The 13,946-nt window shown below is 37.4% G+C and overlaps 1 protein-coding gene across 1 annotated transcript; it reads right to left on the reverse strand.

The window, feature by feature from the left end:
* Positions 1–33: 33 nt before the first annotated feature.
* Positions 34–10,417, reverse strand: LOC127412088 (neurofilament heavy polypeptide-like). The gene is made up of 4 exons (XM_051648143.1): positions 9,422–10,417; positions 9,088–9,212; positions 4,217–6,464; positions 34–2,875 (listed from the first exon to the last, which is right to left on the reverse strand). Exons 1-4 carry the CDS (start codon positions 10,415–10,417, stop codon positions 1,685–1,687), a joined length of 4,560 nt encoding a protein of 1,519 aa, XP_051504103.1. The 3' UTR covers positions 34–1,684.
* Positions 10,418–13,946: the final 3,529 nt, after the last annotated feature.

A 13,946-nucleotide genomic window follows, 5' to 3' on the forward strand; every position in this document is an offset into this window, starting at 1 on the left:
TGAACAGAGCAGTTTTTGGGTAGCCTAATAGGGAGAGTGTCTGTAGGAAAATAAGGCTAGTGAGCTGGCATGACTGGCAGTTTGTTTTTATTTGCAGCACAGACGACTAGCTAAATCACGCAGAAAAGGAAGAATGGGTCGGCCATGTGATTTGAGTTCAGTATCTTTAGCATTATTACCCTGACTCCACAAAACCTCAGAGGTCCTTATATGTATGTTTGAACTTTTCAATAAACTATACTTCAATAACATTACACTTCTTGAAATAAGTGTTAACTGCAAAGCAAATGGCTTCTCATACCCAAAACATTATATCCCTTAAAAGGGCAAGAACATAAAAATACCTCAGAAAATCAATAGCTATTTACTACAACGGCGGTTTAGTGCCATGCCAAAAAAAAAAATCTTAATGTTTTGAGAATAAAGTCAAAATTACGAGAATTAAGTTGTAATATATTAAAACCTCAGCTTTCTGTTCTTGCCTGACAGAAGTGGAACCCAGCGTGGTCTTCTGCTGTTGTAGCCCATCCACCTCAAGGTTTGAAGTGTTGTGCATTCTGAGATGCTGTTCTGCTCACTACAATTGTATAGAGTGGTTATCTGAGTTACCACAGCCTTTCTGTCAGCTCGAATCTGATTGTTGAGTTAAACATTAACTGAAGGTCCTGACCCATATCTGCATGATTTTATGCATTGCACTGCTACCACACAATTGGCTGATTAGGTAATCACATGAATAAGTGGGTGTACAGGTGTATCTAATAAAGTGGTAGGTGAGTGTATATATAAAGCTTCAATAAAGATAACCAAAATAAGTGAACATGCAAAGATGTGAAGTTCATATTTCTTTAGTGTTACTTTTAAATATGGGGTTACTCTTAAGTTAATAATTTAGGTCAATAGGAGTTTAGCTGACAAAGAAGCTTGTGAACACCTACGCTAGAGCAAATTCCTTAGTGATAAATTGTACAAATATAATGTAATAGTTGCTATGCTGAAAGAAAATACTTTTAAGTTTATATATGTGCTGTTTGGCAGGTGTTACCAACAAAGAAAAGAAGAGCAGCATCAAAGCATGACATTTCCTGATTGCCCAAACTGTTGGCAAAACCCAAACCCCTATTTCCTCTGTTGTAAGCTCTTTATCCAATAGAAGACTGTTTAGCAAAAGCTTAATTAATATTCTATGAAACAGATTGATATGCTGAAATAATGTTTATTCAGTAAATTGCATTGTTGTAATACATATTTGGATGATCAGAGCAAGGATGTAGCAAAATAAAATCTGTTCTTTTACATTCCTCATTATTCACACATTCATTATGTACACCTATTTTACAGTGTACACATGCATCAAAACATTCAAACTTCAAGATAGCAATTTCTAAAATTCATGCTCAACTGAGATAATCTGTCATAAAGTAATTTATATTACATCAAGTTTGCATATTTTAACATTTTTCATTCTCTTTGCTTTAAGACATTTCTCATAGTTTTTTTTTATTTTTTTTTATTATTTTTTGACCAATATCTTTTCTGCTCTTTATCCTTTTCTGATGGCTTTTATTGAGGATTATATACTACATTAAAGGGTTTTCTTTTTTTCATCTGAACCTTTGATTTTCATGCTGTCCTCCTTACTAAACTGCTCAGTCTTCTCTGGTGCTTTTGCCTCTGTTTTGGATTATGTCTCAGAAGTTGCATCCTTCACTTTATGTAAGCCACTGTCTGATTCTTTGTCATCTTTTGGGACAGTTTCTTCACTTTTTACATCTTTGGTGGTTCCACTGTCAGTCTGAGGGTCTTTGGTTGTTACACTATCCACCCCTTCAGCTTTTTCAGGCATCTTCACTTTGCTCTCTTTTGTATCCTTTTGCTCTGGCTTTGCATCATATTTGGTTTCCTTGGCTTTAGGTGCTTCATTACTCTGTGTTTCATCAACCTTCTTTTCTGTGACTATTGTTTCTCCTCTGCTTGTTTTTACACTGTTTTCACTGCTATCTTTTGTGATGTCCTCTAGTTTCTTTGACTCAGGTTTTGATTTTTCTCCTGCATCCTTTGAAATGTCTTCTTGTGTTTTTTCTGGTTTGGCACCTTCTCTCTTTTCTGTTTTCACACTGTCTATCAATCCATCAGCGTTGCTATCTTCCTTTTTTACGGATTCTTCTGTTTTTTTTTCCTGTTCCTCTTTTTTTGTTGGAGACTCTTGCTTTTTATCTACAGGTTTTTCAGCATCTGTTAGTTTGTTGGTATCCCCTTGCTCAGATTTTATAGCTTCTACGTTCACAGTGTCTGAAATATCCTTTTTAGGGGAACTTACATCTCCACTTTTCTTTGACTCGTCCATTGTATCCTCTCCCGAAGTAATCTTTTTTCCACTCTCTGCATTTTCAGGTGCGGGCTGTGGTTTCGTTATGGGAGTATCCACATCTACAGATTTCACTGGTGCTGTTTCTTTCTCTTTCTCTGCTGTTTTTGCAGTCTTAGTTACTTGAGATATGATTTCAGCATCTTTATGTTCAACTTCTTCAGTTTTTTGAGAAGTTACCTCAACTGCCTGTTCACTGGGCTTGGTGTTTTCTTGAGTTGTTGTTTGTGGACCTTCGTGTGGCTTCTGAGATGGTTTGTCTTTTGGACCAGTTTCAGCTGATTTCTCTGGCAGTACTTGCTTTTCTAACAGCTCTGATTTTGAGACATCTTTCTCTACTCCTTTAGCTGGTTCATCTGTCTTCACATTTTCTAAAATATCCTTTTTATGGGAACTTACATCTCCACTTTTCTTTGACTCCTCCATTGTATCATCTCCCAAAGTAATCTTTTTTCCACTCTCTGCATTTTCAGGTGCGGGCTGTGGTTTCGTTATGGGAGTATCCACCTCTACAGATTTCACTGGTGCTGTTTCTTTCTCTTTCTCTGCTGTTTTTGCAGTCTTAGATTCTCGAGATGTGATTTCAGCATCTTTATGTTCAACTTCTTCAGTTTTTTGAGAAGTTACCTCAACTGCCTGTTCACTGGGCTTGGTGTTTTCTTGAGTTGTTGTTTGTGGACCTTCGTGTGGCTTCTGAGATGGTTTGTCTTTTGGACCAGTTTCAGCTGATTTCTCTGGCAGTACTTGCTTTTCTAACAGCTCTGATTTTGAGACATCTTTCTCTACTCCTTTAGCTGGTTCATCTGTCTTCACATTTTCTAAAATATCCTTTTTATGGGAACTTACATCTCCACTTTTCTTTGACTCCTCCATTGTATCCTCTCCCGAAGTAATCTTTTTTCCACTCTCTCCATTTTCAGGTTTGGGCTGTGGTTTCGGTATGGGAGTATCCACCTCTACAGATTTCACTGGTGCTGTTTCTTTCTCTTTCTCTGCTGTTTTTGCGGTCTTAGATATTTGAGATGTGATTTCAGCATCTTTATGTTCAACTTCTTCAGTTTTTTGAGAAGTTACCTCAACTGCCTGTTCACTGGGCTTGGTGTTTTCTTGAGTTGTTGTTTGTGGACCTTCGTGTGGCTTCTGAGATGGTTTGTCTTTTGGACCAGTTTCAGCTGATTTCTCTGGCAGTACTTGCTTTTCTAACAGCTCTGATTTTGAGACATCTTTCTCTACTCCTTTAGCTGGTTCATCTGTCTTCACATTTTCTAAAATATCCTTTTTATGGGAACTTACATCTCCACTTTTCTTTGACTCCTCCATTGTATCATCTCCCAAAGTAATCTTTTTTCCACTCTCTGCATTTTCAGGTTTGGGCTGTGGTTTCGTTATGGGAGTATCCACCTCTACAGATTTCACTGGTGCTGTTTCTTTCTCTTTCTCTGCTGTTTTTGCAGTCTTAGATTCTCGAGATGTGATTTCAGCATCTTTATGTTCAACTTCTTCAGTTTTTTGAGAAGTTACCTCAACTGCCTGTTCACTGGGCTTGGTGTTTTCTTGAGTTGTTGTTTGTGGACCTTCGTGTGGCTTCTGAGATGGTTTGTCTTTTGGACCAGTTTCAGCTGATTTCTCTGGCAGTACTTGCTTTTCTAACAGCTCTGATTTTGAGACATCTTTCTCTACTCCTTTAGCTGGTTCATCTGTCTTCACATTTTCTAAAATATCCTTTTTATGGGAACTTACATCTCCACTTTTCTTTGACTCCTCCATTGTATCCTCTCCCGAAGTAATCTTTTTTCCACTCTCTCCATTTTCAGGTTTGGGCTGTGGTTTCGGTATGGGAGTATCCACATCTACAGATTTCACTGGTGCTGTTTCTTTCTCTTTCTCTGCTGTTTTTGCGGTCTTAGATATTTGAGATGTGATTTCAGCATCTTTATGTTCAACTTCTTCAGTTTTTTGAGAAGTTACCTCAACTGCCTGTTCACTGGGCTTGGTGTTTTCTTGAGTTGTTGTTTGTGGACCTTCGTGTGGCTTCTGAGATGGTTTGTCTTTTGGACCAGTTTCAGCTGATTTCTCTGGCAGTACTTGCTTTTCTAACAGCTCTGATTTTGAGACATCTTTCTCTACTCCTTTAGCTGGTTCATCTGTCTTCACATTTTCTAAAATATCCTTTTTATGGGAACTTACATCTCCACTTTTCTTTGACTCCTCCATTGTATCATCTCCCAAAGTAATCTTTTTTCCACTCTCTGCATTTTCAGGTGCGGGCTGTGGTTTCGTTATGGGAGTATCCACCTCTACAGATTTCACTGGTGCTGTTTCTTTCTCTTTCTCTGCTGTTTTTGCAGTCTTAGATTCTCGAGATGTGATTTCAGCATCTTTATGTTCAACTTCTTCAGTTTTTTGAGAAGTTACCTCAACTGCCTGTTCACTGGGCTTGGTGTTTTCTTGAGTTGTTGTTTGTGGACCTTCGTGTGGCTTCTGAGATGGTTTGTCTTTTGGACCAGTTTCAGCTGATTTCTCTGGCAGTACTTGCTTTTCTAACAGCTCTGATTTTGAGACATCTTTCTCTACTCCTTTAGCTGGTTCATCTGTCTTCACATTTTCTAAAATATCCTTTTTATGGGAACTTACATCTCCACTTTTCTTTGACTCCTCCATTGTATCCTCTCCCGAAGTAATCTTTTTTCCACTCTCTCCATTTTCAGGTTTGGGCTGTGGTTTCGGTATGGGAGTATCCACATCTACAGATTTCACTGGTGCTGTTTCTTTCTCTTTCTCTGCTGTTTTTGCGGTCTTAGATATTTGAGATGTGATTTCAGCATCTTTATGTTCAACTTCTTCAGTTTTTTGAGAAGTTACCTCAACTGCCTGTTCACTGGGCTTGGTGTTTTCTTGAGTTGTTGTTTGTGGACCTTCGTGTGGCTTCTGAGATGGTTTGTCTTTTGGACCAGTTTCAGCTGATTTCTCTGGCAGTACTTGCTTTTCTAACAGCTCTGATTTTGAGACATCTTTCTCTACTCCTTTAGCTGGTTCATCTGTCTTCACATTTTCTAAAATATCCTTTTTATGGGAACTTACATCTCCACTCTTCTTTGACTCCTCCATTGTATCATCTCCCAAAGTAATCTTTTTTCCACTCTCTGCATTTTCAGGTGCGGGCTGTGGTTTCGTTATGGGAGTATCCACCTCTACAGATTTCACTGGTGCTGTTTCTTTCTCTTTCTCTGCTGTTTTTGCAGTCTTAGATTCTTGAGATGTGATTTCAGCATCTTTATGTTCAACTTCTTCAGTTTTTTGAGAAGTTACCTCAACTGCCTGTTCACTGGGCTTGGTGTTTTCTTGAGTTGTTGTTTGTGGACCTTCGTGTGGCTTCTGAGATGGTTTGTCTTTTGGACCAGTTTCAGCTGATTTCTCTGGCAGTACTTGCTTTTCTAACAGCTCTGATTTTGAGACATCTTTCTCTACCTCTTTAGCTGGTTTATCTGTCTTCACATTTTCCTCTTCAGGTGCACCTGTTAGTACTTTTATTTTTCCTTTCAAATCATCCTGCCGGTCTTTGTGCTCTGTGCTTTTTGTGTCTGTTTGCTCATCTTTATCTTTTTCATCAAGTGTTTTTGCTAAAATTTTGTCTTGAGTTGGTTCAGAGTCAGTGTCTATATCTTTGTTTACCTTATTGTTTACAGCTGTTTCTTCCTCTCTTTCAACACTCTCTGCAGTCAGGTTTTCTTCATTTTCTTCTGCCTCTATTTCAGGGCTACCTCCATTGCTGTTCTTCATGGCTGGTTCTTCAGTATCTTTAGCTTCCTGTGAAATGTCACCTTGTGTTTCTTGCTCACTGCTCTCCTCATCTGGTTTGTCATCTTCTCTCCCCTCCTCACTCTTGTCAGCCCCAGTGTCTGATATCTCCACATCTTCTCTGTTTGTCTCTGTAATGATCTCTTCAATAAATTTGTACTGAGGCTCTGCTTTTCGAGTTGCTACCCCCTGCCTTTTGACACAAGGGAGAGTATAGGTGGGTGACTGTCTGAATGGTACTGAAATATGTGCATCTGAGATTGTAGAGTACCTTGATTCTTCACCCTCCAAAAGTTTTCTGTAGAAAAGAAAATGGAACAAGAACAAAATAGTTCATTTCATAATTAAAAAAAAGACATTCAGATATAATCAAAAATAACATATATAAATTCAGTATGTATTAGCCTAAGCCACACTTAAAAATACTGTATAATAGTGGTAAACAGTGTTGGGTAAATTACTCAAAAAATTAATCCACTACAAATTGCTAATTACTTCTCTAAATTGTAATCAGATTACTTTACTGGTCACTTCATTGAAAAGTAATCACATTACTAATGACGTTACTTTTAAGTTACTTCCTTAAACACTTTTTTTAGAACAGTTTTTGTTTTTCCACAACAAAATTCAAATAAAATTCTGTATATTTTTCATTGTTCATTGTCGCACATAAGTCATACACTCAGCACCATGCGTTTCTACCTTACAATGACTCATCAGGAGGCACACGCCCTTCAGCTGTCGCAATACATACTTTATGTTTGAACATTTTAAACCTGTACATGTTTTAAATGTATTTTACATAAATTATTTTTGAAATATGTAACCCAAGTAATGTACTTAAAAGTTATAAACTTTTATTAATAAATTGGAAGTCAGTAACTGTACTCTGATTACAAAATTTTAAATGCAATGTGTTAAGCCCCTTACACACATGCAGCGACTTCCAGCAACAAAATGACTAGATCCCATTCATTTTCAATGCGAGCAGGCGACTTCCGGCGACACTAGCAACAGTGACCTATGGCAACTAGAGGTGGGCGTGTCCAGCAACTTAACAAAAGTTTAACTTTATGCAAATGAGGAGCAACTTTTGGGAGCGACAACCAATAGGAGTGAAGAGGTTGTCATTAGAGCTCTCGTCACCAGTTTCCTTTGAGATAATGGAGTCAAGCTAAAGTTTCTGTGAACTTTTCTATATGATTTGTCTGCAACAACATCAATGGATATAATAAAAAAATTCTGTCTGGAAATGAAATTGTCGGCAGTCTGAGTGAGTTTGGTTTGTACATTATTAGACTGTTCGTCTTATTAATGTTATGTTGCATTGAGCACTGCTGCAGGATGTATCTCCCCTGCAGAATGTGCATTTTTAGAGACAAGAAAACTGATTCCTTGTCAAATGATATCTTAGTTTTACTAGCAAAATGTCATCTGTGATCAGTTCAAGAGAAGTGCGGTCCACCAATAATGATAGAGTGACAGCAGTAGGAACGCCCACTAGTGACCAGGGACAAAAAATGGTTCAAGAATCAAAACCGAAAACTAACACATTTGTTTTGTAGAACGTAACTGAAAATGGGAACAATGTGATTTTCAATTGTTCCAGAATGAAATGCTGGTAATCAGTTATAATCGATAATCAGTTCTTTCCAAGTCTTAACTGAATTATTGTTAGACATGATGTATTAATTCAGATTTGATGCAGCCGGGTTTTGATTGAGAAGCAGATCTGTAATTAAAATTATATTAAACTGTTAATTAACTGTATGCTTGTTATGATTTCTATGCTGATAAATTCACCACACAGAAAAAAAAAAAAACCCATATTTTGGCTTATTTTGGTGAGGCAAGTGGCTTAATTTGAGCTTGTTTTTCCAGACCAGGTTTCTACTGTCATTTTAAAAAGAACGTTTTTAACCATTCTTTTATTTTGTTCTAACCGGTAACCATTTGGAAAGGAGGCTGCAGAACTTCTGAACTGGAATGAAAAAATACAGTTTTGGCTCAGAATGAACTGAAATGAAAAAAAATTTTTTTTTTAGTCCCTGCTAGCGACAGAGACAAGCAATATCAACGGCAAAGTCGCTGCATGTGTGTATGGGGCTTTACACTACTGTACAGTAATGGATTGCTTTGTAATCAATTACACCCAACACTGGTGTTTGATTTAATGGCCGATGCCGATATATAGACAGCAGGATGGCCAATTAATGCTGATTATATAGTATACTGTGTGTATATATATATATATATATATATATATATATATATATACACTGATCAGCCACAACATTAAAACCACCTGCCTAATATTGTGTAGGTCCCTCTCGTGCCGCCAAAACAGCGCCAACCCGCATCTCAGAATAGTATTCTGAGATTATATTCTTCTCACCACATTAGTACAGAGTGAAGTTACCGTAGACTTTGTCAGTTCAAACCAGTCTGGCCATTCTCTGTTGACCTCTATCATCAACAAGGCGTTTCCATCCACAGAACTGCCGCTCACTGGATGTTTTTTTTTTTGTTTGATTTGTTTTTGGCACCTGGCGCCTGGCTCCTGGGATTTTCACACACAACAATCTCTAGAATTTACTCCGAATGGTGCCAAGCTAGGTGGTTATATGTGTGTGTGTTTGTGTGTTAACAAATACCATTTAAGACAAAAGTGCTGCATTTAAAGGAGCAACAATGAAATGAAATTATTTTACACAATATTCCAAAATCACTAAAATATCTGAAAACAGAAAATGTGCATTATGTATTTGATTTGCATAGATTTTGGAACTGATCACAAGAAAAAAAGTGAACACCATGTCTGTTAATTGTCCAGTTGTCCTCAATTGTCAGCCAATGAAGATAATTTCAAAATTGCCAAATTTATCTCTCTATTACTATTGTATAATCAATCAAAGAAGTACCTGTAAGAATAAATTTCAGCATCCAGGGCCATTTTTACATTGAGAAGATCCTGGTACTCCATGAGGTGGCTGCTCATGTCATATTTAGCATTTTTCAGCTCGAATTCCAGCTCTCTGATTGTGTCCTGCACCAAAGATAAAAATACCGCATGTAAGCATGGAATTCCATTAGAAAAGAAACACATACCACATATCTTGAATTAGTAGTGTGTAATGATTGCACAAAACAATTCTCAGAAATTATAAATTGTTCCTTTCTCTTATTTCAATGTACACAGAATGATCAAAGTTGCTTTGCTGATATAATATTGTTTGAAAGTGGATGGTTGCTTACCTGGTAATGATGGATTTCAGCATTGTGCCGTTGCTCGAGGTCATACAGCTGCCTTTCCAGTGCCTCTCTCACACCTTTCACAGAGTCCAGCTCAGTGTTCATGGACTGAAGCTGTCTCCTGTGTTCATTAATCTCTGCTTTAGTAGCCATGAGGGCCTCTCTGTTGACCTCAGCAGCTTTGGTCAGTTTGGCGAGCTGTGTGCAACACTGCTCCTTAGTGTATCGGATGTCAGAGTTGGTGTGACCTTCAAGTTGCATCCTGATGTCTCTCAGAGCTGCAGTAATATCACTTCTACTAAAATCATTTGTTTCTGCAGTCACATGACTTTCCTGGATTTTGGCAATCATTTCGTCTACCTCACTCTCGTGATTTTTCTTCAGAAAGCTGATTTCATCTTCAAGAGCTTTTGCTTTTCTGTCCATCTCTTCTTTGGCTAAGTATGCGTCACTGATGCATTTCTTCAGCACTGAAATATTGTCCTCAGTATCAACTCGACTACACGCTTCTCTCTCATACTTGTCTCTCAAAGTGTTGAACTCATCCTCCAGAGTGTGGCGATTTATCTCAATCTGATGCTTTTGAAGGGAAATCTCGTGAACTTGCTTCCTCAGGTCATTGAGTTCCAATTCATATTCTTTAGAGAGAGAGGCAGAGGATTTCCCTCTGAGTTTAATGGCCTCAATTTCTCTCTCAAGTGCTCTGTTTTGGTTTTCCAGGTGATGAACCTTCTCGATGAATCCCGCAAAGCGGTCATTGAGTCCCTGCAGTAATTCTTTCTCACTCATTTTCCTCAGAGGCATTTCACCTGCAAATTTCTGTAGAAAATCTAAGCTATCGACTGGTTTAGCCCCGTATTCAAGGGTTTCATTGCCTGTCAGTTGGGTTGTGGACCCCAAGTTAAAGGCAGTCCTTGAGATCAGTTTTGATGAAGGACGTGCCATTTGATACCGGTACTCATCGCGAGCCCTGGCAGGTGAATGAAGAAGCCGCTCCATCACGAGGCTGGTGCGCTTCCTTGTGCAGCGTTTAGTGAGGAACTTGTGCCCTTTATTTATATACTGCAGTAGATGCTAGGTTTGCGGAATGGAGCTGTCCATGCTGTTTAAAGTCACAGAATCAGCTGTTCAGCTCAGCATCATGTGCACTCACTCTTTGCCGACCTCAAGGGAACCGCTGTGACGTCACCTTAACTGCACTTTATCAGTTTATTTATTTATTTATTTTGTTTATGTTTTGCAGTGTAAATTGGCTACTTTATTCATAAGAACAAATTTCTTGATTCTTTACCCAAATGTTTTAGTTGAAATATCTGAAATAAATATTAGTCTCTTTAACTCATAAATAATGACAAGAATAAAAAATTTACAAATATGATGTTTTTCCTTCTGATTGTTGTTTGTTTTTATTATTTTATATAACTTATTTATTTTTAATGGAGTATAAATTATTTTTTTTTAGTTTTATTTTTTCATTTTCCTGTATTTTTCCAGTGCAGTGCTAACTGTTTTTTGTTTATGTAATGTGCAAATAATAATGATAGGCTAATAATAATTAAGATACCCAACCCAACTTTAGGAGGATGTGAGCTATTATTTGTCTCCTTTAATAACCTGTGAGTTATTATTATTGCCTATGAAGATTTATTTGTCTATTTTTCAATTAATAACCATGCTGTTGAACATTTTCATTTTTTTTGTGTTTATTTTGAAATGCAAAATGCTACTTCATTCATAAGAAAAAATAACTTGATTTCTTACCCAGATTCTAAGTGTTTTTAGCTGAAATACTATACATCATAACAATCTCATAAACAATGGCAAGAATGACTTTCTAATGTATTACTAAGGTATTATGACATTGTTTTTCTTTCTGATTGAGAATAACTGTTACTTATTTTTATTAGATTTTTATCTAAAATATATATACACCAATCAGCCACAACATTCAAACCACCTGCCTAATATTGTGTAGCCCCCCTCATGCCACCAAAACAGCGCCAACCTGCAAGAATAGGATTCTGAGATGCTATTCTTCCACAGTTGTTCAGAGCGGTTATCGGCATGAGGGGGACCTACACAATATTAGGCAGGTGGTTTTAATGTTGTGGCTGATATATATATATATATATATATATATATATATATATATATATATATATATATATATATATATATATATATATATAATTTTTTTTTTCACATCAGTCTACACTCCATACCCCATAATGACGAAGCAACAGATTTTCTTTTTAGAAAGAAAAAACTGAAATATCACATTGACATAAGTATTCAGACCCTTAACTCAGTACTTAGTTAAAGCACCTTTGTCAGTGATTACAGCCTCAAGTCTTTTTGGGTATGATGCGACAAGCTTTGCACACCTGGATTTGGGGATTTTCTGCCATTCTTCTCTGCAGATCCTTCAAAGCTCTCTCAGGTTTGATGGGGACCATTGGTGGACAGCCATTTGCTACCACCACCATGCTTCACCGTTGGGATGGTATTAAGCAGGTGATGAGCGGTGCCTGGTTTCCTCTAGATGTGGAATTGAGGCCAAACAGTTCAATCTTCATTTCATCAGACCAGAGAATCTTGTTTCTCACAGTCTGAGGTGCTTTTTATGTGTCTTGCACTGAGGAGAGTCTTCTGTCTGGCTACTCTGCCATAAAGTCCAGATCGGTGGAATGTTGCAGAGATGTTGTCCATCTGCAAGTTTCTCCCATCTCCACACATGATCTCTGGAGCTCAACCAGAGTAACCATAGTGTTCTTGCTCACCTCTTTACTAAGGCCCCTCTCCCTTGATTGCTCAGTTTGGCCAGGCAGACAGCTCAAGAAGAGTCATGGTTGTTCCAAACTTCTTCCATTTAAGAATTATGGAGGCCACTGTACTCTTGGGAACCTTCAATGCTGCCAAATGTTTTTTTGTAGCCTTCCCCAGGTCTGTGCCTCGACACAATCCTGTCTCTGAGCTCTGCAGGCAGTTCCTTTGACCTCATGGCTTGGTTTTTGCTCTGATATGCATTTTCAGCTGTGAGACCTTATATAGACAGGTGTGTGCCTTTCCAAATCATGTCCAATCAATTGAATTTGCCATAGGTGGATTCCAATCAAAGTGTAGAAACATCTCAAAGATGATCCAGATAAATGGGATGCACCTGAGCTAAATTTCAAGTGTCATAGCAAAGGGTCTGAATACTTATGTCTATGTGATATTTCAGTTTTTTTCTTTTTAATAAATTTGCAAAGTTATAAAAAAATCTATTTTTTTCCTTTGTCATTATAGGGTATGTCGATTGATGTGATTTTTTTTTTTTTTTTTAAAGCACTTTAGCATAAGGCTGCAACATAACAAAATGTGAAAAAATGAAGGGGTCTGAATACTTTATGAATGCACTGTGCATAGAGGAAAAGGGGAAACGTGTCAGAAGTAGAGTATCTATCTATCTATCTATCTATCTATCTATCTATCTATATATATATATATATATATATATATATATATATATATATATATATATACACACACACACACACACACACACACACACACACATTACATGCTTTTGCCTTTTTTCTCTTTTTCTGTATTTCTTTAATGCAATGCTCACTGTTCTTTGACTGTGCAATGTGCAATTTACATAGTTTTAAACAAATCTGATACAAACACCTTTATATATCCATATAGGTAAGGGATGGTTCACCCAAAAAAGGAGATGTTAGGCAGAATGTTATAGCCTAAACCGTGGAATACATCCAATACAATACAAAGTGGATGGTGAACCTGGCCACAACTTCAGAGAATGCACAGAACACATACTTCAGTGGTGGTTGAAATGTGTAAAGTTATGCTTGGTAAAGAGGCAGCTAATACACTGAATGCTATACCTCTCTCCAATAACACCATGAGGAGGAGAATTGAAGAAGACTCGGCTGACATTCAGTCACAGCTACTGTATAGATTGCGTTCCTGTAAGCAATTTTCTATTCAGTTGGACGAATCAACAGACTTTGCCAGTGGGGCTCAGTTGATTGTTTTGGTGGGAAGGGAAGATTTTGAAAGACTTTCTGTTCTGCAAGGAGGTGCCTCCCCTTAAGATATTGAGCAATATCTTAAGTTTCACTTTCCACTTGTTTTACCTAAAGACAAACGAAACTGTACGCATAAAACGCCAGTCAACAACGCAATACTGTAAAGCAGTACTGCTTCACTTTATGTATGGAAATACAAAAACATCCATATTAAGGTGTAAAAGGCCATGTGACATTACTAATCTGCCACAGAACATTTATTGGCTAAACAACAGGCTACTTAAAGCAAATACAATGTGTGGATTACAAAATTAAGTTGTAATTGGACTTTGAATATCAATAAAAGTGAGTAAAGAGAGAAAAGAAACAAAACATTAGTCGACACTCGACAAGTAAATACATGCTCAATACAATCTTATAAAGTAAATGTTCTGACTAGAAAAATGACTTTATAGAAGTAATGTCGCAATCTTCCGCAAAACATTGAATTATAA

Source organism: Myxocyprinus asiaticus, chromosome 21 (assembly GCF_019703515.2).
Source record: "Myxocyprinus asiaticus isolate MX2 ecotype Aquarium Trade chromosome 21, UBuf_Myxa_2, whole genome shotgun sequence".
Taxonomy (NCBI): Eukaryota; Metazoa; Chordata; class Actinopteri; order Cypriniformes; family Catostomidae; genus Myxocyprinus; species Myxocyprinus asiaticus.